The sequence below is a fragment of the Notamacropus eugenii genome, chromosome 4, assembly GCF_028372415.1.
Source record: "Notamacropus eugenii isolate mMacEug1 chromosome 4, mMacEug1.pri_v2, whole genome shotgun sequence".
NCBI lineage: Eukaryota > Metazoa > Chordata > Mammalia > Diprotodontia > Macropodidae > Notamacropus > Notamacropus eugenii.
The window spans coordinates 209,042,634-209,066,351 of record NC_092875.1 but is presented as its reverse complement, the minus strand read 5'-3'; the positions used below and the strand labels follow the sequence as shown (position 1 = coordinate 209,066,351).

Below are 23,718 nucleotides of genomic sequence, written 5' to 3'. Positions count from 1 at the left end.
CTTGTTCTGGAGTATTTGCCGAAATAATGCTTGATTTGTACCTACAGCTCGTGTGCTAGAATCGCAGAGATGATGTCTCATCTCTCTTTGCTTTTATCTGTATGCTCAATAGGATGTAGCGCTAAGGGTGGACAAAGGAATACAAAGCCAGTTGTACACTGTAAGACAGTTGCGTATCTGCATCAGTAGAGGGAGTTAGTTTGTGCACTGGGTCTATATACCCATGAAATTAGATGTCTAGACCTTCCCCCCAACCTAACCCCATGTGACTACTCAGTGGGCATCCTTAAAAAGCTTACCATGTACCTCTCTGTTCCATAAAGAGTTGGTGAAGTTGATAGTCTTGGGTAAGCATTGAGTAGATGCATTATTTTAATTTGAAGAATGCATTCGGTGAAACCTTTCTTGTTGCCATTAAATTAAGATCAAGTGACTTTGGTGTTGGCATTAAGTCTCTTGTCACCTGCCATGAAGACAAAGCCCAAGTTACTTTATTTGATTATTTTGGAAATTCATTTATAGGAGGGATAAGTAAGACATCCACTCTGGTAGGAGTAAAATTGGTCCTGTTTAATGCATGCCATAATTTCGCTGCCAAAAGAATTTTTGTCATCCTAGTATATAACATTACCTTCCATGAAAGAATAACTGTTGGAGATAAGGGCAGAATTAGTTAACTTATTCCCAAATTGACTTAGTGCATAAATTGTGATATCCTGTCTTATTCAAGACCTCTGCCAGCATCCACTAGTTGTTACCAACAAATTTTACAGACCTCACAAATTGACAGATACAAACATTTGAAAGGGTAAGAAATGTATTTTTTAAAATTTTTCCAAGATTCTCTTGAATAGTGAAATTAATTTCTTAACTTAGGCAATAAAATAGTCGTGAAAAATTTGCTTATTCATTAGGGGAAAGTAACTACTGGAAAATCCATACGTAAGAGAATAATAGGAGAGAAATTTGTCTAAATGTGTAACACTATAAAAATTGAATGAAAAAATACAATCTCTACCCCCTATGCAAAATACTTTAAAGACTTCTGATCCCAGGTAGGAGTAAGCTGTGAAGATTCTTAAGTGAACAACTCTGAGACTTTTCAGGAAAGCATCCAAGAAAAGTTAGTGTCTATCACTGCCATCTACTGGCCAAATAGTTTCAAGAAATTGTGCAAAAGGAAGAAAACGTAAGAACAAAATGTTTCCTTGTGGGAAAGTTGGGAAAGGCCGTAGATTTAAAATATTCTAATCCAACATTGTGCAAAGAGCAACTCTGATGGACTTGGCTCTTCCCAGCAATACGGTGATCTAAGACAGTTCCAAAAGCCCCATGATGGAAAATGTTATCCACAGTCAGAGAAAGAATTGTAGAGTCTGAATGCAGATTGAAGCATACTGTTTTCTTTTTGTTTGTTTTTTCCTTTTTGTTCTGATTCTTCTTTCACAACATGACTAATGTGGAAGTATGTTTAATATAATTGTACATGTATAGCCTAATATTCATATTATATACATGCATATATACATATGTGTAAGGTACATATTCTGATCAACCACCCAACTCTTGCCTAAAATTACTTTGTATTTGCCTTGTTATACTTTGCTTTTAAATTGAGTAAGGGACTTTTACAGTGAGGGATCATGTAAGAATGTGTAAGTACTGAGTGGTATGACACAAGGTGACGTAACTAAATAGCAATTCGAGGGAGTTTAAGTGAATGGCAAACTCTGAAATGGCTGCCAAAAAAGCCGTTGTGACATAAGATTATTAATACAAGTGTAGCAAATTGTGCTGTCTAGCAGGGTTTGGGAGGTTTAGACTGAAAAGTGAACAGGGAAAAGGCACTCCTGACTCCCTCTCACTGCAGGAATATAGACAGTGCAGAGTTTTTCTAGACATCACCTCTTTCTCTTCATCAAGCAAGGAGATTTAATCTTAACTTGATCTGTGGCTCTTCTCTGCTTCCTTCCTCATCTAGAGGCTGAAGCTTTCCTAAAACAAAAATCACCTGATCTGCTTCGCCCCTGACTCCTAGCCTAGCAGGTGTACAGTCCCAAGTCATATTGGTTATCTGCTGTTTAGGAGTTTTTCAAAGTTATAAGGCAAACCATAAAATTGTCTCCCAATAATCTCCATCTCCACCCTCCCTTGAAAAAAACCCTGGCATTCTAGATGAATGAATAAACCTCTGACTAGAGCACTCCCTGGCATCCTACATTACACTTCCCCATACACTAAGATAATTAACAAGATAAGAGGCACAGATCTCTTAGAGCCAATCATAGTTTGTAGGAAATAGGAAAAGCTCAAAGAAATACAGAATATTGTACAAAGCACCTGCTAACCACAGGGAACGGAAAAAGTTGAGCTTTTCCTGCTTTCTTGTTGAGACCACAGAGCACACTGTCAGCATCAGTACATTTCAGCCACCTTCATTTTAAGGATCAGGTGCCAGTCCTCTGCAGGTAAGGGAATAGGCATATGCCAGACCCTGTGTTAAGCTGATTTTACAAATACTATCTTATTTGATCCTCATAGCAACACTTTGAGATAGGTGCTATTATCTTCATTTTATGGTTGAAGAAACTGAGGCAAGCACATTAAGTGACTTATCCAGGTCACAAAGTTGTTAAGTATCTAAGGCCTAAATTTCAACTTAGGTTGTCCTGATTCATGGCCCCATCTTTCCAAAGCACCAGCCTACTCTAATCTTTCTAGCCTTATCTCAAAAGATAACAGAGGCTCCTAATTCCCTCCAGCCGCCATCATTCTGTATCCACCATGCTCCTTGCTTCTGCCAGTCAGAGCAGCTGCACTCTACCACCAGCCCTTCGGATAACACTCACAGAAGCCCAGTGTTCAGGATGATGAGGTCATCGTCCCACTGTACTCTGCCCTGCTCAGACCACATCTGAAATGGTTCATTTCTAGGTGCAACATTTTACGGGCATTGACAAGTTGGAGTTTGTCCAGAGGAGAATGATCAAAATGGTGAGGTGGTTAAAAAACTGCGATTGTCATGATCTGTTGAAGGATCTAGGTTGTTTGCATGGACTAGTTGTCTTCAAATAGTTGAAGAAGGAAAGGGTATTAATGTTTGTTCTGCCTAGTCACAGAGTAGAACTAGGGCCAACAGGTAGAAATTACACAGACCAAAGATTTCAGCTCAACATATGGAATGGGGATAGGGACTGCACCTGTGATTTCACTGGTATAGGGAGATTCACAGAGTCAGCTAGTGGCATAGTGGTAGAGTGCTGGGCCTGGAATCAGGAAAACTTGAGTTCAGCTACTACCTATGTTACCCTGAGCAAGTCACTATCAGTTTGCCTCAGTTTCCTCAACTGTAAAAAGAAATAATAAAAAGCACTTGCCCTGCAGAGTTGTTGTGAAGACTAAATAAGGTAATATTTGTGAAAGCACAAAGCACAGGTCCTCACATATAGTAGGCATGATATAAATGCTTATTCCCTTCCCAGTGGAGAAATTCACTCTACCTTTTCAGGGTAGTAACCCTCTTTGCAACTTAAAAGTCTTCCATAGTTGGTTAGGGTATTAAGAGGTTAAAGTGACTTGACCAGGACCACAAGGTCAATATATGTCAGAAGTGACTAGGAAAAATCATTTTAGAGCTATTAAAAAATGGAGTGAGCTACCTTGCTGGGTGGTCAGTTCCTCATCACTGGAAGTCCTCAGGTAGAGGCAAGACGGTTATTTGTTGTGAAGATTCCTATTCTATTGTCCTTTGGTAGAGTCCTCATGAAGTTTCTCCTTGGTGTAGCTCTACTGAGCCCCATGTCTAGATGGTTCATAGCACATCTCTCAGGTGCTATTGCAGATGCTGCTGTTTTGGGGACAGTGCTACTAACATGAGTAAGTTCAAATCTGACTTTTCAAAGTTCACAAAGTGTCTTCTGGTCAAGATGGGTGATTCTCATGGATCTGGCCAGATTTACTTCACCACTTGCTATTGTACTCTCATATGCTGAATCAAATTGGCTTGCTATTTTATCCAAGTACCATTCGTCATGACTAATACTCTTCAGTCAGCCACACAGTGTTCTACGTTCAGAATCTGCTGTCATTCAAGTATTCAGATACTCCATTTCTCTCACTAATTAAGAACTTGTTCATACTTAGATTATACCTTTGAATGATTCGTTATGGAATTTATTCCCAACTTCTGTTGATTGATTCTGTAACTCAATATTTTCTCACCCGATAGAAGTATCAGGTTATGGGGCATCATATTACAAAGGAAGTGTAGGGCACCCCTCTTACACTAGTCCAAATGTGAAGTATTAAGATATCAAAATTAAGCTTATATACTTAATAGAACCTGCCTTCAGCAGAATTGTGAAATACATGATTTGTTCTTGTCAATCCCAGCTTCCCTTTGTTTTTGCCACTACTTAGGTGTAACCCTCTAAACACACTACAATTCTAATGCCCTTCAGCTTACCCACCTATCCACCCACCCACCATCAAAACTTCAACAAAACATTATTGTGAATCTCTCATTGTGTTACCTCTCTCTTATAAAGTGAATTTCAAGCATCAGGGAGATGTTCTTTTTAGCAGCAGTGTTTCCTTCTTTCGGAAACATATCCCATTGATGAATGTCTCTAAAGATTATATTATTTCACAGAAGTAAGCTAAGCACCTAGGGAAACAAAACTCCACTCAATAAGGAAACTACTTCAGGTATATCATTGCTACCCATAGGAAAGAATGAGTTATCAATTCTGAGTGGAAAGAGCTAAGGTTCACCATTCCACACTACTCCTGCCTCCAAATCAGGTTTCATCAAGTTACTTGGTATCAGGAAGAATCTGATTTAGTCTTCTCTTTACTTTATGGGATTGGAATCCACCAGAGCTATTTTGGAAGTCATTAGTGCCTAAGAATGGAAAGGTCATGATTAAGGTACGGGCTGTACCACCCTTTCTATTGCATTTATTTCAGAGAAAACAGACATCAATTCAGAAAACAATAGAAGAAATGCACTTCATTAATTAGACTGCAAGATTAAAGTCGAGAAAATATTGGAGAGAACTTCTTTTTCCTCTTTTCCCTGCTTAGAAGTCTCCTTTAATTTATTTCTGCTTTTTTAAAATTTACTTCCAAGAGTGACTCATGACATCTTTCTGAAACTTAATTTTGTGCTGAGGAGTCAAAAATAAGTAAAATTGCAAAGTTTGGAAGACCTTAAAACTTTCTATTCATATCATATTCACAGTGTGACACAGGACAACCTTTTGCCTTCATCATATGTTCAGCAGTATAAGAAATACAAGATACATTTAATGGACCTCTAACTGCAAAAAGAAGTTGATTTGTCATATTGATCAGAAATGGATTTATGAATCAGTAGCTATTACTGTGACTCTGGGCAAATCACTTAATCTGTCTGGATCTGTTTCTTCATCTACAAAATGAAGGTTGGACTCCAAATCTATGGTCCTTTGGAAAACATGGACTAATGAAAGCTATTGATTTGTATTTCCCAAAATGTATATAAAGTATGTGTACATATAAATATAAACTCCTGGGTACAAGGACTTTGTCTTTTTTTACCTTTTAAAAAATTAATAATAGCTAACAGCTATACAGCATCTACTATGCACGAGATACTGTGGTAAGTATTTTACAATTATCTCATTTGATCCTCACAATAGGTGCATGCTATTATTATCCTATCTTGCAGTTGAAGAAACTGAGGCAGACAGATTAAATGACTGTACTCCAGGTCACACAACTACTAAGTGTATGAGGCTGAATTTGAACTTGGTCCAGTGCTTTATCCACTGGGTTACATGCAGTGTATAGTATATATTTGTAGAAGGCCTGTTTCCAAAGAAGAGTAATAGGAAGATATCTCTCCCCCTCCACATACGTTCCTTTGCAGAAGTGAAGTGTGTGTGGAGCATTAAATATATTTTCAGATTTTTTTTGATGTGTTGATTATTTTTGCTTATTGTTTTTTCTCTTCCTCTTTTCTTTTTCCTTTAAAAAATTTTCTTTGTTATGTGGGATAGCTATTGAGAAGAGGAAGGGAAAGGATACAGAGGGAAATTTACATAATATAAAAACAAGATCAATAAAAAATTTATTTAAAAAATAGTGCTTGTTGAATTGAACTTGATCCTCAAGGTCATGGTTAAACAGTTTAATTAGATCAATAAAAGTACAGCATATACAGTAACAGCGATATTCTTTTAAGAACAACTCTGAGAGACTAAGTGATTCTGAGTGTTATAAATACCCAAATTAACTACAAAGGACATACGAAAGAAGACATTATCTGCATCCAAAGAAAGAACTGATTTGCAGTTTCATGTGCAATCATCTTTTTAAAGATTAATGATATTATGTTATGAAATTTTTGTTTTATTCCATAAATTACAAATAAAATAAATGTTTTTTTATTGTTTTTTAAAAAAAACATTTTAAAAAAATAGTAAAATCATGGCACATTATTAACTTATATCATAAACTGTGACATTCTATATACTTTAAAATTCCAAATCCAGCCTCCCAGATCAGATTAGAATAGGGAGGGAGGGAGGGAGGGAGGAAGAGAGAAGGTGAGAGACAGAGCACGCAATTCATTTACTTAATGAAAACTCATCTCCATAAACTAGGAGCTGTACATGCCATGGTAGGGGAGAGGAGTAGAGTAGAACAGTGAGCAGGTAGGTTGTAATGGTCATTTGTACCAGTTAACTCACAAGTTCCTTAAAGTGTATTTCAGCTTTCACTAGGCAGGGTATCGTATGGTTGTTGCCACAGGTTGTGTTGTGTGTCTTTCATTCTCAAAGAGGACCATGACATCAGGATGATGACATGACTTGTAGTTGACTTTGATGTGAGTGAGGGAGGGCTGTGCAAGGTTATGAACCTCACTTTCTATTCCAGAGTCATCTGGGTCCAGTGGCCTGACATTCATCAGGGTGACTGAAGATGACCCAGGATGCAAATAAATAAATAAATAAGCCTAAGCTTCACTTTGATGTCTCAATACTTCACATTTGGACTAGTGTAAGAGGGGTGCCCTACACTTCCTTTGTAATATGATACCCTATACCCTGACACCTCTATCAGGTGAGAAAATTTGAGTTACAGAATCAACCATCCTGTTTGCCACAAATGCCCTATCCTAAGCCACTTTTCTTGTTTACCCAGTCACAAATCTATTCCATAGACCTTCAAGGAACTCTGGTCCTTTATGGTGCTAATGTATGTAATTTTGTTCAGTCATTTCAGTTGTGTTCTGACTCTTCATGACCCCATTTGGGCTACTCTTGACAAAGATACTAGAGAGGTTTGTCATTTCTTTCTCTAGCTCATCTTACAGATAAGGAAACTAAGTCAAATAGCATTAAGTGACTTGCCCAGATTCACATAGCTAGTAAGTGTCTGAGACCAGATTTGAACTCAGAAATAAGAGTCCTCCAAGGAGACCTGAGTTCAAATCCAGCATTAGACACTTGACTAGCTGGGTGACCCTGGGTAAGTCACTTTTAAGGGATGCCTGCTTTGCTTTTCTCAGCTGTAAAATGGGGATGATAATAATGGCACCCACCTCCCAGGGTTGTTGCAAGGATCAAGTGAGTTAAAATTTGTACAGCACTTAGCACAGTGCCTGGCACATACTAAGCATTTAACAAATTCTTGTTCCTTTTGCTATCTCTTCCCTAAAGTACTTGGCCTCCCTGGGTGAGTTGGAGACTGGATCCCAGAACCCTAACTACATCTTCTGTTTTTTTGTATTTCCTCCCAGATCATAGGTGACCAAATATCAATCCCAAGATGGACGTGTTCAGACTTGGCAACTTTTGAGTTCAAGATGTCAGGAAATCCTGTGTCTTTAGTACAAGTGGTACCCTCCCTATAATTACTGGAGGAGGAGATGGTCACAGACAGAGGATGAACCCAAGTTCAGGCCTGACTTGCCAGAATATATAGACCTGGAAGGAACTGTTTGAACAGTGTAGAGTTGAAATGTAAAATACCTATTCAGCAGTCCAGCAAACAGTTTCATATCTTGATGTGGTAAGTAGCAGCCTATTGGGAGAGTTTAATAGCAGTTATAAATTATAGCTGTTGTTTCTTTAAGTTCTATCAATGCATTCTTGTGAGTCTAGTGTATTTAACATTTCCCTGATAGGGGGGAAATAAATATGCTTGATCTACATTACACTTTGAATACCTCTTGAGGGATGACCCTGGACTCTAAAACTGAACCAAACCTAAGCTTTAAGTAATTTTCCCCAAGGTTCCTGAGTAGGAATATAAAGAGTCAAAGAAATAATGAGACAAAAGAGCCTGCCCCCTCTTTTTGGAGGTCAGAGTCTCCCAAACTGGAACCAAGTCCAAACATACTCAAGTCCAAATCAGAAGGGCCCTTTAAAGGAGAGAGAAAGGATGCAGACACCCCCTCCACCCCCAACCCCGGCCTCTTGGACCCAGGGAAGGTTCTTATTGCTAAATATAAATGTTTTTGCTTCTTTTTCTCCTTCTGGTTTTGGTTCAATATTTTAGGTGACAATAAAGTGGAGAGAGGGAGAGGGAGCAGGGGAAGGGAAGGACAGAAGGAACATTAAAATCTGATCACATATAAGATTTATTGAGGGGGTAGAGAAACATCTTCCGCTTTCATTACAGGACAGGAGCCAAAAGTTCATCTAGTAGCTGGTACAGCTCAAAGTTGGCACCAGTGGAAGCAGGAAAGGCTACAATCACATGAATGTTGATAGCAGTGATGTGATGCTGTCAGATTAGAAATGCCTTCAAGAAGTCAACATTCCCAAGACACCCTGGAGCAGCGAGAGATTGAGACAAACCACCAAGAGACGCAGAATTTAAATTTCCAAAAATTTATTGAACAAGAAGCTTCATCAACTCTAAAACATTGATATATATACACACAGGCATGTCTACCCACATAGGCACACAGACACTATACACTCATTAAATTATCCATGCTTTCGTGGATTCTTCATACATAATCCATATATAATTACCATGAAGTAGCATGAAAAGGGTTGTGCCAAGCCTCACAAGGGAATTGAAGGGGCTGCCCCAGTCTGTACAGGTGAAATATCTTCCTGTGCTCTCTCAGGCCTTCTTTTCCACTTGGTCCAGTTGTGCCTGGTACATCTGGCCCTGGCTGGGTTCCATGTGTCTTTCTTCCTTAAGCAGTCTAGTTCATGGTAATGCTTGGGCCTCACTGGCATCTCTTTGGTGTGCTTACTACAGTCTCTTAGTTGTTTTGTTTTTCTGTGAACACTTTTTTATCTATTCTTGCTAACTTGGGAATTTCCACAAATTTTTCAGATTGACAGCCTTGAATACATATAACACCTTCACACAAACTGCACTGAAATCTCACATTTCCTTCTTGATTCAGTAACATAAAATCAGATTTAATTTTCTCTTACAATTGCTGAAATAATTCATTAACATAAAATCAATTTTAGTTCACTCTTATAATGCTATCTTCCAGCAGTCATAATGATTGAGCAAATTCATTTCCAATGCAGAATATCCTCCATGTTGATCGTCTTCATTCTTTCAGATGGAACTGTGTGGTATGTGAGAGAATACCCTGTCTTCATGGGGCTCAGAAATGCCACACACTAAGTACTCCAGCTGAACAGATCCCCCATTTCTGAGAGTTAGCCATTTATACCCAATAGACCCTAGCATTTGGAGCATTTTGGTCATCTCTCAGAAATTTCTTTTGAATTCTTCTCCTTTTTAGGCAGCAATGCCAAGTGAAGTAAACAGCAGAAGTAAACAGCAACGGAGATTGGAAGTTGCTCCATCCTCTAATTATTCATCTTAATTTTCCTTTCCTGATATTTCATCGAGAGTGGAAGACCAACATAGAGGTGCTCTCTAAATTCCTTCAGTACTGCCAATGCCTGGCCAGTGTCTCTGGAAAACTGAGTGAATTTAAAGAAAATAAACCAAAGCTAGCATCCAGAAAGTGTTACTAGCAATGTATTACCACATCTCATTCTCCCTATGTACTCTGGAGTGAGTTTAAGGGGAGTGAGTCAGTGTGATGGAGGAGGACTGGACTGGAAGTGAGGAAACCTCAGTTCAAACTAGTTGCCATGTAACTTCATAAAATTACTTTATTTCCTCATTTGTAAAATGAAGGGATTCTGCTACATGACCTAAGCTCTTTTCTAACTTTAACATTCTATGGAAAGTAAACAGAAGTAGGTTCTAAAGTAATGGTTCTTCAACTTTTAGTCTCAGGACTCCTCTATACTCTGAAGATGTATTGAGGACCCCAGCAAACTTTTTTTCATGTGGGTTATGTTTATCAATATTTGCCATAACAGAAATGAAAGTGTCTTAATAATGTTATAAAAAGATTTTTCACTTTGAAGACCCACTGCAAGGATCTTGGGGACATCCTAGATGTGCCCAGACCACACTTTGAGAAGCATTGTTCTTACAGCATGGTCTTTTAACCTTTTTTGTGTCATCAACCCCTTTGGTAGCCTGGGGAATCCTATGGATCCCTTCTCAGAATAATGTCTTTTAAATGCATAAAAATAAAATACACAGGATAATAAAGGAAACCAATTTTATTAAGATAGTTATCATTTTTTTCTTTAAAAGTTTATAGATTTCACTTTAAGAGCCCCTGCTCTAGGCTACAGTTCTTTAAGGACACTAGGGAACCATGTAAAATATTCTCTAATTTCCATCAGTCAGTAAACATGTATTAAGACCAGGCACTATTCTGGTTGTTAAGGAGGTAAAGAAAAGTAAAAGACAATCCGTGCTCTGAGGGTAGCTCAGGAGGGAGAAAATGTACAAACAACTGTGTACAAAGAAGTCATATATAGAATAAAGTGGAAATAACCAATACCTGGAAGGTACTAGAATTAAGAGGAATCAGGAATGACTTCCTGTAGAAGGGAGGATTTTAGGCGGCATTTGAAGGAAGCCAAGAGAACCAGGATGCAAAGATGAAGAGGGAGGTCATTCCAGGCATAAAGGACAGTCAACAAACGTGCCCAGCGTCAGGACGTGGAGTGTCTTGTGCAAGGAGCATCAGGCAGGTCAGTGTCCCTGGATTACAGAGTACATGGGGAGGGGAGGTATAAGGTGTAAGAAGACTGGAAAGGTTTTTTGTGGGGGAAGGTTTTTAAGGGCTTTAAGTGCCAAACAAAAGATTTCACGTTTGCTTCTGGAGGTGAGAAGGAGCCACTGAAGTTTATTGAGTGTGTATGTCTGTGTATATGAGGGTGGGAGAGTGGTAATATGGTCAGACCTGTGCTTTGGAAAAGATCACTTTGACATCTGTGAAGGATGGACTGACAGGGCAGGCAGACCAAACAGCAGGCTATTGCAACAGTCCAAACATGAGGTGATGAGGGCCTGTATCAGGGGGGTGACGGTGTCAGATGAGAGAAAGGGGCATACCGCAGAGATGTTTGGAAGGGTAAAATCTACAGGCCTTGGCAACTGATTGAATGGGGGGGGGGGGTGTCAGTGAGAGGGAGTGAGGAGTCAAGGATGGCACTTATGTCTGGAGCTTGGGTGACTAGGAAGACGATAGTGCTGTAAGTGAAGAGGAGGAGAGAATTGGGTGGAAGATTTCACTTCCGCCCCATTGTCACTGGGTCACTGGGTACTTAAAGGCATTCTTACTAGATTGAATGGGTTATTCATTTCTCTAAGCACCAGGAATCAATAAGTGGCTGTTCAAAAGTTTCTTACCCTTTGTTTTATATCCTGGTCTGTGACCCCAGAAGGTCCCTGAGCTAGTTAGTTATCAATAGCATCTGATGACCTTCAGACCACTACCTCATCCCATTGTTGTTAGTCTGGGACTCATTGTTTCTTTCTCTGCTGTAGAACTGACTGGATTTCTCTGAAGCATCTTTGTTTTCATAATAAGAATAGCTCCCTCATGTGACCCTCATCTTCCTCTTGAGAGGGGGCATGAATTGACGGGGAGCTTGTACAGCTATTAAATGGTACTATCTCGGTGCCTCCTCTTTCATTCTTCCTTCTTTTCCCTTTGGGGTCCAAGGGCACTGTTACAGGGCTCAGACCAGCTTCCAAATGGATCCCAAACTAAAAAGAATGGTAAGTACAGAGAAGGCACCTCCATCCTAACTGCTGATTAAGACGGGTGATCATTTGATCCAGGCTAGAGAAAAGAATGAATATGCAGGGTTGGCAAGATTGCAGAGGTCAAGCTTAGCCTATAGAAGGAAAACTGAAGCTTGAGCTTCTTGTAGAGGAGTAGAGTAGGTCCCATCCATACAAATGGGTCATATCCATGTATTAAGTCAGACTCTGAAGACCTCTCTGTAGAAATACTTTATTACAATTTTGATTACTGTATGTGCTTAGAAGGAAGAAAGTGGCATTTCTTCTAAAACTTTAAGACATACAACCTTTTTAGGAGTTCAGAATTTCCTCTAATTAATCCAGCTAGGCGGGGTTTTTTCCCCTCTCATTTTTCTCTTACTGGTAAGGTTGATGCTGGGATTGGGTTGTATAAATGCTTCGTTATTGAAAGTTTTTGCTCATCAAAGTTTTGTTGGTTTTATTATTTATTCTCAAGTGATCATTGCTCAAATCAATGCCACATAAGCTCTTCACTGTGGTATGTATAAGATACCTACTGTGTGCTCAGCGCTGCAGAACAGAGGCAAAAAATAGTTGATCTGGTGTTTTATCATTGTAAAGAAGATATATCAAAATGGAAGGAGATTATACATTACAGAGAAAGATGAGTGATATTGAAGTACCAAAATGTGTATCAAATTTAAAAACTCCAGGTCCCATTTCCCCTACTCTCTCCCCGCTTTGTTCCTGGAGAGTCTCAGATGAATGAGAGAACCTGTCAAGAAACAGTCTAAAGCTTAGAGAAAATATTTAGGTCCATATTTCTGATGAAAAACCAGAAGTAAAGAATGGAGAACACAGGCATACTAGCTGACCTGTAAATGGATACAGTTCATATGCCAAGACAGGGAGAAGGCCTGATATAATAGCATCTAGAACTCAGTTAACAGGATCAAGCAAATGTTGTCCTGTGGGGGAGAAATAGTAGAGAGACAGTCTTGTGATCTGGTTGTATCACAGACCCTAAAGGTCACTTGATCCTTTGCTAGTGTAGGTTGGGAAAGAAGACCTATGCCTCAGAGAAATGATGACATGTCTTGCACTTGACTTTGTTTTTCGAGTGAGGGAGGGCTGTGCAGGTCACCAGCCTCACTTCTCCTTCAGAGCCATCTGAATCCAGTTACCAGATATTCATCAGGATGACTGGAGATGACCCAGGATGAGGCAATTGGAGTTAAGTGACTTGCCCAAGGTCACACAGCTAGTGAGTGTCAAGTGTCTGAGGTGAGATTTGAACTCAGGTCCTCCTGACTCCTGCACTGGTGCTCTATCCACTGCACCACCTAACTGCCCCTCACAGATACATAACATTGGGCTGGAAGAATCAAGCTTATGATAAATATTAGCAGAAAGATGACCACATAAATTATTGCACTATAAATTATACACTAGCATATGATGTAGACATTGAAGTTTTGGAGAAATTCCAAAGAACCTGGTAAGACCCTCCAAATTAAATCAATATGTGCATTAATATTTGGTGACTTCAGTGCAAAGGTGGGAGGAGGAAGAATGGTTAAAAAAGCTGGAAAATAAAGTTCCTAAATAAGAAAAAAAGAGGTCAAAACTTCATAGATGACATATTAGTCCCATATATATGTAGGCTGCATACTTTCTTCCAGAATATAGTTCACAGGCTTTGGACATAGGGAACAGTAAATAATCATGACAAAAAATGAAATTGATTATATTTTAGCATAAAGGACATTATAGGTTACTGATGTGAGTGATTTCTGAAATCTCTGGATAGCCTCACTGGATAAAGTCAGGACACTGACAAATTAAAGTAAAAATTAATACTAAATTAGAAGGAAGAATAAAAATGTGTTGATGGGGTATATAATTGAAGGACTTCAACCTGGTCTATTTAAACAGATTATTGACATGGAAAAATGAGAAACAGAGAAAAGATGAAACATCAACATAATTACCATTGCCAAGTAAAACTTGTTAATCAGCACTTTGCTGAAGATGGGATTACAGTTCCCTTTCTTTAGTTTTTCTCTTTCATTAAAGTATCAGTGATATTTTATTTCTTGCAAGGTCATAAGAACTGAAAGAGTAGAACATGTGTCATCTAAGTTCCCAAACCAGAATTTAAAGCAGACTTATATCTCTCTTCTAGCCCCACTGCCCCCGCCCCCCCACCCCAAATCATTATCTTTTCATCACAATCTACTATTTTTTTAACTAACTGGCTTTGTCTCTTTAAAGCTGGAAAGGAGGGACCAGTGTTTGAATCCCTTGGTTTTCCCCATCTGGTTCTCTTTCTGCAAAATGCACATTTTGCCTATCTCATGCCTTGAATGGAGCCTCTGTTGGAGGTCAGAAATGGATGTCACAGTTTTGTTCCTGAGTGAATGAAGTCTTACTGAAATGAAGTTAGTTGTTTCTGAAGCCCAGGTGACTAAAAGTACAACACAGAGCATTCATTATCTGCAGACAGAAAACAAAAAGAAGGCATTTGTGATTGGTGATAGATTGGATATAGAACTGGCATCAGGAAGACCCGAGTTCAAATTGAGTCTCAGTCACTTACTAGCTATAGCTGTGGGATTCTGGGCACATCACTTAATGTCTATCTGCCTCAGTTTCCACATATGTAAAATGGGGATAATAACACCTACCTCCCAGGGTTGTTGTGAAAATAACATGAGGTAATATGCATCAAGTTCTTTCCAAACCTTAAAGCACTTTATAAATACTAGTTATTATGTTTATTTTTATTATTAGAAATAAAATTCAGACAAGGTCTTTACATTTGCCCCACCCACTCACTTACTTGCTCCTGCAAATCCTCTTCCTACTCTCATACTCCCTACTACAAAACTACTCGTGATTAATAAAAAAAAAAAGTTGGATTAATTCTGAGGAGATATTAAGAAGAGACTATTTTTGAAACAGACCTGTGATTTCATTGGTAATAAGGAACTCCCAGTAGGGAAACTTCTTTTTTTTTTTTAACCAATGTAGATGGTACTTGCTCAACAATTTATAGTTTTGACGAGGTTGAGGGGTGATGGTGGACCGCAAGATACCGACAGTCCGGGTCGTGTTCGAAAGAATTTGATTCAAGCCTTCTTAAAGCCAAAGAAAACAAGTTTATTAAAGATTCACCAAATTGTGTTGCCTCTTAAGGAACCTAAGAATTTGTAACGCTTATATTCATAAGCGGGCCAGAAAGAATCCCAGCTAGACAGAGTCTGAGCTGGATTGAATTGAGCACCTGCATGGAGGCAAGATGGAACTTAAACACAGAGAAGAGTATAGGAGGGATGGGGGTGGGGTGGGGGGTGGGGTCTGGTAGTCCAGGGTGATGGGAAGAGGGGTTCAGAAAGGGTCTTGAGGAGAAGTCCAAGGAGGGAATCCAAGGAGGGTCAAAGGCTGGAAACAGCTGGAGGTTATCAAGAGATATCAGACAATGGAGGGTTTGGGTGGGAAGCAGGTCGGGCAGTCCAGAGATCTGGATAGGGGCAGTATGGGAATGGATACAGATCTTGATGGAAGCGGTCAGCAGCCTGGGGAATGAGGGTTTTGATGGGATCAAGGGTGGGGGGTACAACAGAGACCTGAGTAGAATGATAATGAAAAGCCCATGGGCTTCCTGAGACTGCTGGAACAAATGGGAAGATTAGATTTGAGTAAGAAAGGCCAGATTAAGTGGGAAGATTCAAGGGGAGCTCAAGGAGGCTCCCAGAGTCTGCACCCCATCAATATGAGGTCGAAATCTCCATCTTAAATCCATCCCAAGAGTTTTACTGTCAGTAAATAATTTTCACTTTGCAAAGTTAGCCCATGTGAGACTGTATATTTCCCCTTAGAAAATACTCCTGTGATATAGGTAAGCTCCCAACAGGGGAACGTTGGTGCTGGTGCTATGCTTTTGTTTCTAATGACTACTCTTATCATAAATTGGTCATTTGAGAAGATACTATGTTTTTCTATTCACTTATACTTAAAAAAAAAAATACATGAACACTCTCCCAGGCTTACCCTACTGCTAGAAACCTTTAGGGGTTAAAAAAAAAAGTCATTGCTTTACATAAATCTCATTCTGTCTTTGGGTTTGAAGAGAATGACTTTCTCTGAGATCTGCAGCCAAATCTTCTAGGTATTAAAAAACCTTTACAGTATTTCTTCTGCTCAAGGCTTTAACGATGAGTCGTTTTGACCATCATGGGCTTTCTCATTTTGTGGCCAATGCTTCGTTTTCATTATCTATCTAAGCAGTCCTTTGCACGAAGAAGAAAATGGATTCTGCTGCAAAGGTTTAGAAAACTCCAAAAGAGATATTGTCACCCCACTAGGCATATAAGCCAGTAACATGAAACTCCCACAATGCTATTTTTCCAATAAGAAAAAGATCATTTATCCCCTCAAAAGGCTTTCCCCTTTCCATCATGTATTTGACTGATTAATTACCTGTATCTGTGTATTGTTGGCTCCTTTATAAATAGCTCTAGCTGCCTCCCAACTCTTCCAGCCTTCTTCTAAGGAGGCACAGCCCTTCTCCTGGAAATATATTTAAAAATGCATATATTTCTGTATACACTTGTGTACAAACATCATTGTTGATGTCTGCATTTAAATACGTATCTACAGTTATCCCTCTCATATTGTGGGGCCCAGGGGTGGGCACCCTCACAATCTGGAAATTCCGAGTAAAATTTTTTGGCCCTACTTTCATACCAAAAAAGAAGTCTGAATTTTTTTTTTCTTTTATAGGTGTCTATAGTACCTTATTGTGAAATTTGAGTTAAGTGTTTCATCATAGGCTCTGCGTCATCTGCTACCCTTTGTGTGTCATTTTCGGCTTCTCTAAAACTCCCCCAAAATTTCTTTTGCCAAACTTCTGTATATTGAAACTTCTATGGGGAAAGTTGTGACATGGAAGAGATAACTGTATTTTAAAAATATCATAGGCCTCGGAACAGACCATGCATATGTCATCTGAGGACTAGCCTAACTTCTTTTTTGCCATAGCCACCTAAAAATTTCTGAAGGAATAACAGACTGAGATCTAGATTTCTGAATTAATCAGTGAGCATCTATTAAGTACCTACTATGTGCCAGGAACTGGGCTAGAAGCTGAGACACAATAAATGAAACAATTTGTACCTTTAAATTAATTCTAAGTTCTTACATGAAATATTAAATATGTTAAAAATACATTTAAACAAGGCCCAACATTAATTTTTAAAATATATTACATGATTTTCTCACATTTATCCATAAACACAGCCTCCCCCTTTCATATCTTCTAGTTTCAGATCGTCTTTTTAATTCTAGAGGGTGGGATTTGAAATCCAGAGCTTGATTGGGTCTTTGTTTCATTCAAATCTATGTTTTTCACACCAACAAAACACAAGACATTCTGCTAGGGTTGTTGAAGATGCAAAGAATTTAAAAATCCCTTAATTTATAGAGATTGTAGTCCATTAAACTTTCCATAACATTCTTACTTAGCCTTCAGGGGAAAAAATGACTCACAATGTAGACAACCTGGAATATGCAAAATTCTCCCAAAGAAATTCTTGTTCCTAGAATTCCCAAAGAGTTAGCTTACCTCACTTATGAGGAAATCTCTTTTCAGTCAAATTGTTAAGTCATATGTGGGAGCATGTTTTCCTCTCTACAGATAGGAAAAGGTTAGGAAGTTAGTGGTGTTAAAGGAAGATTCATACTTTCTCCATTTTAGAGAAACCCCTGGATTAAACTGGAGCTTATTCCCATTGTAGGCTATTCATATGAACAAATTAATTATTCATGAAGTCAGTAATTTTCTTCCCATTCTCTGCCCAGTGTCATGGATATCAAGACCACAGGAATACAGAAAACATCAAAAACTTTGATGTGATTTGAAAGAAAGTAATGCTAATTTGTCTGTAGCACAGAAAACAAATCAAGGGAAAATTTAAATATCCACTTTAGACAGTTAAACTAAGAAAGACAAGTTAAGGTATTTCTTGAATCACCAGCATTCAAACAACTGAGGTTTAAGTGACAAATGCAGAGAGCAAGCTACAGAAGTGTGTCATTAACCATCAACCCAGTAAGGGCTGATCATGCAACGGAGACTCAGAGAAACTGACTCGCTTAATTCAGCAGAATTGGAACTGGAATCTAGTACTTCCGTTCAAGCATCATTTCCTTATGCCAAGCTATTTTCCTTAAAAATCTTATCTTGAGGACTTAAAATCATTACTTCGAATGTCAGTTATTGTGCCTAGATGCCTTAAAGGCTCTCCAGTGGCCACTCCCGACTTCTGTGATTCTTGTACTTTCTATCCCTTATTTTTTTCCATTTCGTCATTCCCTGCCAGCAGTCTTCTCACTGCTGTTAGTGTTCCTGTGAATCCCCTCCCCTGCCATCCAATTTGCTGCTTTTTTTCCCTACTCTCTTGTGAATTTGGGACCTTGTAACTGAGCTTGTGTATGCTCTAATAGTCAGTAATGGGAGCATCTTCTGAGGAGTAACGGGCATGGACCTTCTGTCTTTATGAGGATCATTTTTTGCTGCCTGGTTCTTGGTTTGAGTTCCTGCTGTTTGAATATGCTGTTGTTGTGGTTTCTGGGTAAATAGGAAGTTCCTGACAACATAAACGACCACACATTTAGGACTGAAAAGGATCTTGGAAATCATCTAGTCTAACCTTCCTCTCCCCCGTCCCCTTTCTTATAATAGTACTATTTCACACCCCGTCCCCTTTCTTATAATAGTACTATTTCACAAGAAATCTTCAAAAGAATGGGGAAATGGGCAGGAAAGCCATGATAAAGGGATAAAAAGCAAAGAAAGGAGTGGAAGGATGAGAAACGGTCTGTCTTACTGGAAATTCAGTTAGACTAACAGTTAAATTCCAGCAAGAATACAAAGTTTAAAATAACATAGTCTAAGAAACAAGGTGTGTGAGTGTGTGCATTCATTTGCTCAAGTATGAGACAAGGTGGAATGTGATAAGCAGGAAGGAGAAAAATTAAAGTACTCTAGGGAAATCTGAAGAGGGAGAAAACACTTTTAGCTGGGACCATCAACTCTTCTTTCTTCCCTCTGGGCCTGCATATTTCCCTCACCTGGTGGAATGCCCTTCTCCACTATATTACTCCCCAACCCAATCTTCCTCCTTCTGAAGCCCAAATTGAACCTTACCACCTTCAGGATTCCTTCTTTTACTAGACCAGCTCTTCAGCCCTTTCGCCTATCTGAATTCTTCTAATGATTCCTTCCTATACCACCGGTTTGAGTATTTACTATGTTCTGACTCACACTGTAATTTAATTTTTGCATGTGATGTCTTGCCTTTTCAAATGCAAATTCTTAGCCTAAGACCATGTCAAAAATGTCCTTTTCTAGCTCCCAGAATATCTAATACAATGCATGGTGCTATAGGAGCTCAATGAATGTTTCTCAGATTGAATTGAAACAATCTGATGTGTCATGTTTCATTTTCACAGTGTTATCTGCATGTTATCATTATCTCAGCCTCACTATTTTGGGGGTTTATGGGTAAATAAGGGGGTCTTGTTAGAGAACTATGGTTTATGAGCCATTGTTGGCTATCGTTTGTCCTTCATTCTTGAAGGAGACCATGGCATCAGGGAGGTGATGCCATGACATGCAAGTGAATTGGATTTAAGTGACAGAGGGCTGTGCAAAGTCACCAGCCTCACCTTCTCCTCTGGAGTTATCTGGATCCAGTGGCAAGATGTGTGTGTGTGTGCGTGTTCGTCCTTCATTGCCGAAGAAGACCATGCCATCAGAGAAATAATGACATGACTTGCACTTGACTGCTTTGAGTGAGGGAGGGCTGTGCAGGTCACCAGCCTTACTTCTCCTCCAGAGCCATCTGAATCCAGTGACCAGATATTCATCAGGATGACTGGAGATGACCCAGGATGAGGCAATTTGGGTTAAGTGACTTGCCCACACACAGCTAGTGAGTGTCAAATGTCTGAGGTGAGATCAGGACTACTAAAGATGGCCCTGGATGCAGTGGGAGACCTTGTTTTTAAGCCAAGGTCTTTAACAGGTCTGAATTTGACTTAGGCAATAATGGAAACTCTGGCTTATTAGGCAAGAAACAAAGTGGTCTCCCTGTGGCCTCCCAGTGCTCCACTGTCTACCTCAACTTTCAGGCCCAGCTCTTTGTGATATGACTAGGTCCATCTACCCCAAAGTACTTCCCAACTGATTTATTATAATGCTTGAAATTCCCACTGTTATTATCATAAATTGTAATAATCACTGTAAGAAGGCAACTAGGTGGCACAATGGATAGAGCACTGGGCCTGAAGTCAGAAGACCTGAGTTCAAATATGGCCTCAGACTCATACTGACTGTGTGACCTTGGACAAGTCAGTTAGCCTCTATATGCCTCAGTTTCCTCAACTGTAAAATGGAGATAATAATAGTACCTACCTTCCAGGGTTGTTGTGAGAATCAAATGACATAATATTTGTAAAGCACTTAGCATAATGCCTGGTGCATAACAGCTGCTTAATAAATACTAGCTATTATTATTATTCCTTTGGGTGTATCATTTTTTTCTCCAGAAGGAATGAGTTACCTGTTAATGGTCACATGTTAAGCTATAGCAGCTGACTGCACACTAGGGTGGGACACCTACCACATAGCATAAATCAAGACCCAGAGGGAAAGGGATGATGGGATCATAAATTTAAAGTTGTAAGGGACCTTAGAGATTATCTAGTGGGGGTACCTGGGAAATCAGGGACCAGGCTGAGGGCACTAGGTAAGAGAGGTGATGAAAGGTGGGGATGGAGTATCAAAGACAAATTTTTGTTCCACAACATTTTTGCTGAGAGCCAATTCTGTTGCCTGAAATAATATGCTTTATTTCTTGCCAAAAGTAGTAATGGGAGATTAGCTCTTAAAAAGCAATCAGCTGAGCTGGTAAGCCTGCGGACAATGCATCTGAATTTAGAATACAAGGACATGAAGTAGATCCTATGGCTAGTACTCTGTTCCAGGCCATTGTTGAAGTTCTTGAAATACAACTAATGATTCTAAATATTGACTTAATTGAGTCGAGATTCTTTAACTTAGTTTGGTCAAACTCCCCTAGCTTCCAAATAAGCTTCCAAGTGGGATGGTGTTTCTTGTACCTGTTCTAATACGGAGGAGAGGTACAATGGGAAAAACCCAGGATTCAGGCTGGAGACCTGGATTTGAAGACCAATTGAAGGGGAAAAGTTACTTGAATTTAGTTTCCTCATCTGTAAAATGGAATAATTGGACTAGATTGTCTTGAGTCTCTCTTCCATCTCTAAATCCTATATCTTCTCTAACTGCTGACTCAGCATACATAAACCATCCTAATTCAGTTGTTTCATGTATGAATCATGGTAAATCAATAAATACTTATTGTTTGCCACCTACTCAGCATGGAGGGAGTCAGTTTGGAGATAAAGTTTTGTTAATGGCTATTGAAGCTTCTTGGGATTTTACTGTACATTTTGGACTGAATGAATTACAATTGTTTAGAAATTCACTAAAGGGGAAAACAAGATACAAAGACTTTTAATAATTTTCATAAGTTCCCTAGGTGGTAAGTGGAAGAGTTAGAATTTGAACCCAAATCCTTGACTCCAGAGACACTCTTCTTTCTATTATATCATTCAGTGTACTCATTTTCTAATATCTCCCAAAAACTCCTCACTTGATGTTCATTGTCCGGACTGAGTCTCTTTGTGCTTAACTAGCCTGTTCCTTGGAGGATAGAAAACTTTGTTCTACAAAACTTCTCTCAAAGTTTATCAGTGATTTCTTAACTGCCAAATCTAATGACAAAGAAAAATTAATAAATCTATTGGACTTTTCTTAGCCTTCATCCTACTTGACCTCTGTTCAGATTTGTAGCTGTCCAATATCTCCTATCCTGATCATTCTCCTCCCCTTGGCTTTTGTGACACTACTGTCTCTTACTTTTCCTTAAACTTGACATGATTCTTGACTGATTCTTCTATATTCTCCTGTATTCTATATATTCTATATTCTTCTATATCTCCTTTGCTTGATCAAAATCCTTCTCCCTCCACCTAGACATGGGTGTCCTCTAAGGCTCCATCTTAGGTCTTATTCTCTACTCTTTTCCCTTTGTGAGTTCAATTATCTTTGCAGGTGACTCCCAAATAAATAAGTACAGCCTTAATCTCTCTCCTAAACTCTAGTCATGCATCACCAATTGCCCTATGAATATTTCTACTTGGCATCTCAAATGCAACGTATCCAACACATCCAGAACAGAAGAATGAAGATGAAATATGTCACTCACCTCCTGACAGAGAGGTAATGAACTTAAAATGAAGAAAGAGGCATACATATTCAAATATGTCTAATGTGGGGATTCATTTTTGCCAGACTACATAGATATGTATGGAGGGACTTTTTAAAAATTTGCTTAATGGGGTAGGAGTAGTGGGAGAAATAGATTAATATGTTAAAAATACTTGTTACTTGAAAAAAAAATTTTAAATAATTTGAAATGTTATAATGGTCCTTTTTTTGACATTGATATTGCTAGTGCCAAATCTCTGCTGACCCTTCCCCAATTAAAAATTGAGAAAGAAAATTAAAATCCTTATAAGAGATAACCATAGTCAGGCAAAACTAATCCACCCAGCAGCTATGTCCAAAAATGTTTCTGCACAGTGATATTCATCGTCTTTCTCTCAGAGGGGATCAAAATGCTTCATGATAAATTCTCTGGAGACATAGAGGGTCACTGCATTAAAATCAGAGTTAAGTCTTTCTTTTAAACTTTTCTTCATTTTTTTATTCAATGAAAATCTGCCTTCTCTCCCTCCCATCCCCTCCATTAAGAAAGAAAAATAAAACCCTTTTTATAAATATGTATAATTAAATAAATTGACTGCCTACATTGAGTAAGTCCAAAAAAAAGCCTCAGTCTATGCTTGAGTTCATCAATTCTCCATCAGGAAGTGGGTAACATGTTTCTTCATGAATCCTCTGGAACTCCAGTGGTCATTGCATGGATTAGAGTTCTTAAGTCTTTCAAAGTTGTCTTTAAAATATTGTTTTTGTAGAAAATGTTCTCCTGGTTCTGCTCACTTCATTCACACTACCCAGAATTCTCTGAAATCATCTATTTCATCATTTTTTGTTGTCTTTGTTGTTTGTCCTTTGTTCTAGAAGAGGACCACAGCATCAAGGGAGAGAGGTGATGCCACGGGATGCAAGTGAATTGGATTTAAGTGAGGGAGGGCTGTGCAAAGTCACCAGCCTCACTTTCTCCTCTGGTTGCATCTCAGTTCCAGTGGCCAGATGTAGATCAGGATAACTAGAGCTATCCCAGGATGCAGTGGGGGATGTTGGCCTTTTCAAGCTAACATCTTTAACAAGTCTCAGTTTGATTGAGGCAATGCCCATTCAGTGATTAAGGCCAATCAATAGAAGCCAGAGTGATTCGAGGTTAAGGCTGATCTTTAAGGGAAAAAAAATCATTTGTCAATATTAAGTTAACACATTCTACACTAAATAAGAGAAATTTCCCCCCCCCCAGTGAC

At 39.0% G+C, this 23,718-nt stretch overlaps 1 protein-coding gene across 1 annotated transcript in view; it reads left to right on the top strand.

Moving 5' to 3' along the window:
• Window positions 1-11,804: 11,804 nt before the first annotated feature.
• The window catches only part of CNDP1 (carnosine dipeptidase 1), a 74,118-nt gene continuing 62,204 nt past the window's right edge, over window positions 11,805-23,718 (top strand). The window contains 5 exon segments of the mRNA XM_072604092.1: window positions 11,805-11,868; window positions 11,871-11,937; window positions 11,939-11,999; window positions 12,002-12,029; window positions 12,032-12,123. Of these exon segments, the coding sequence (XP_072460193.1) occupies window positions 11,820-11,868; window positions 11,871-11,937; window positions 11,939-11,999; window positions 12,002-12,029; window positions 12,032-12,123 (297 nt within the window). The 5' untranslated portion in view covers window positions 11,805-11,819.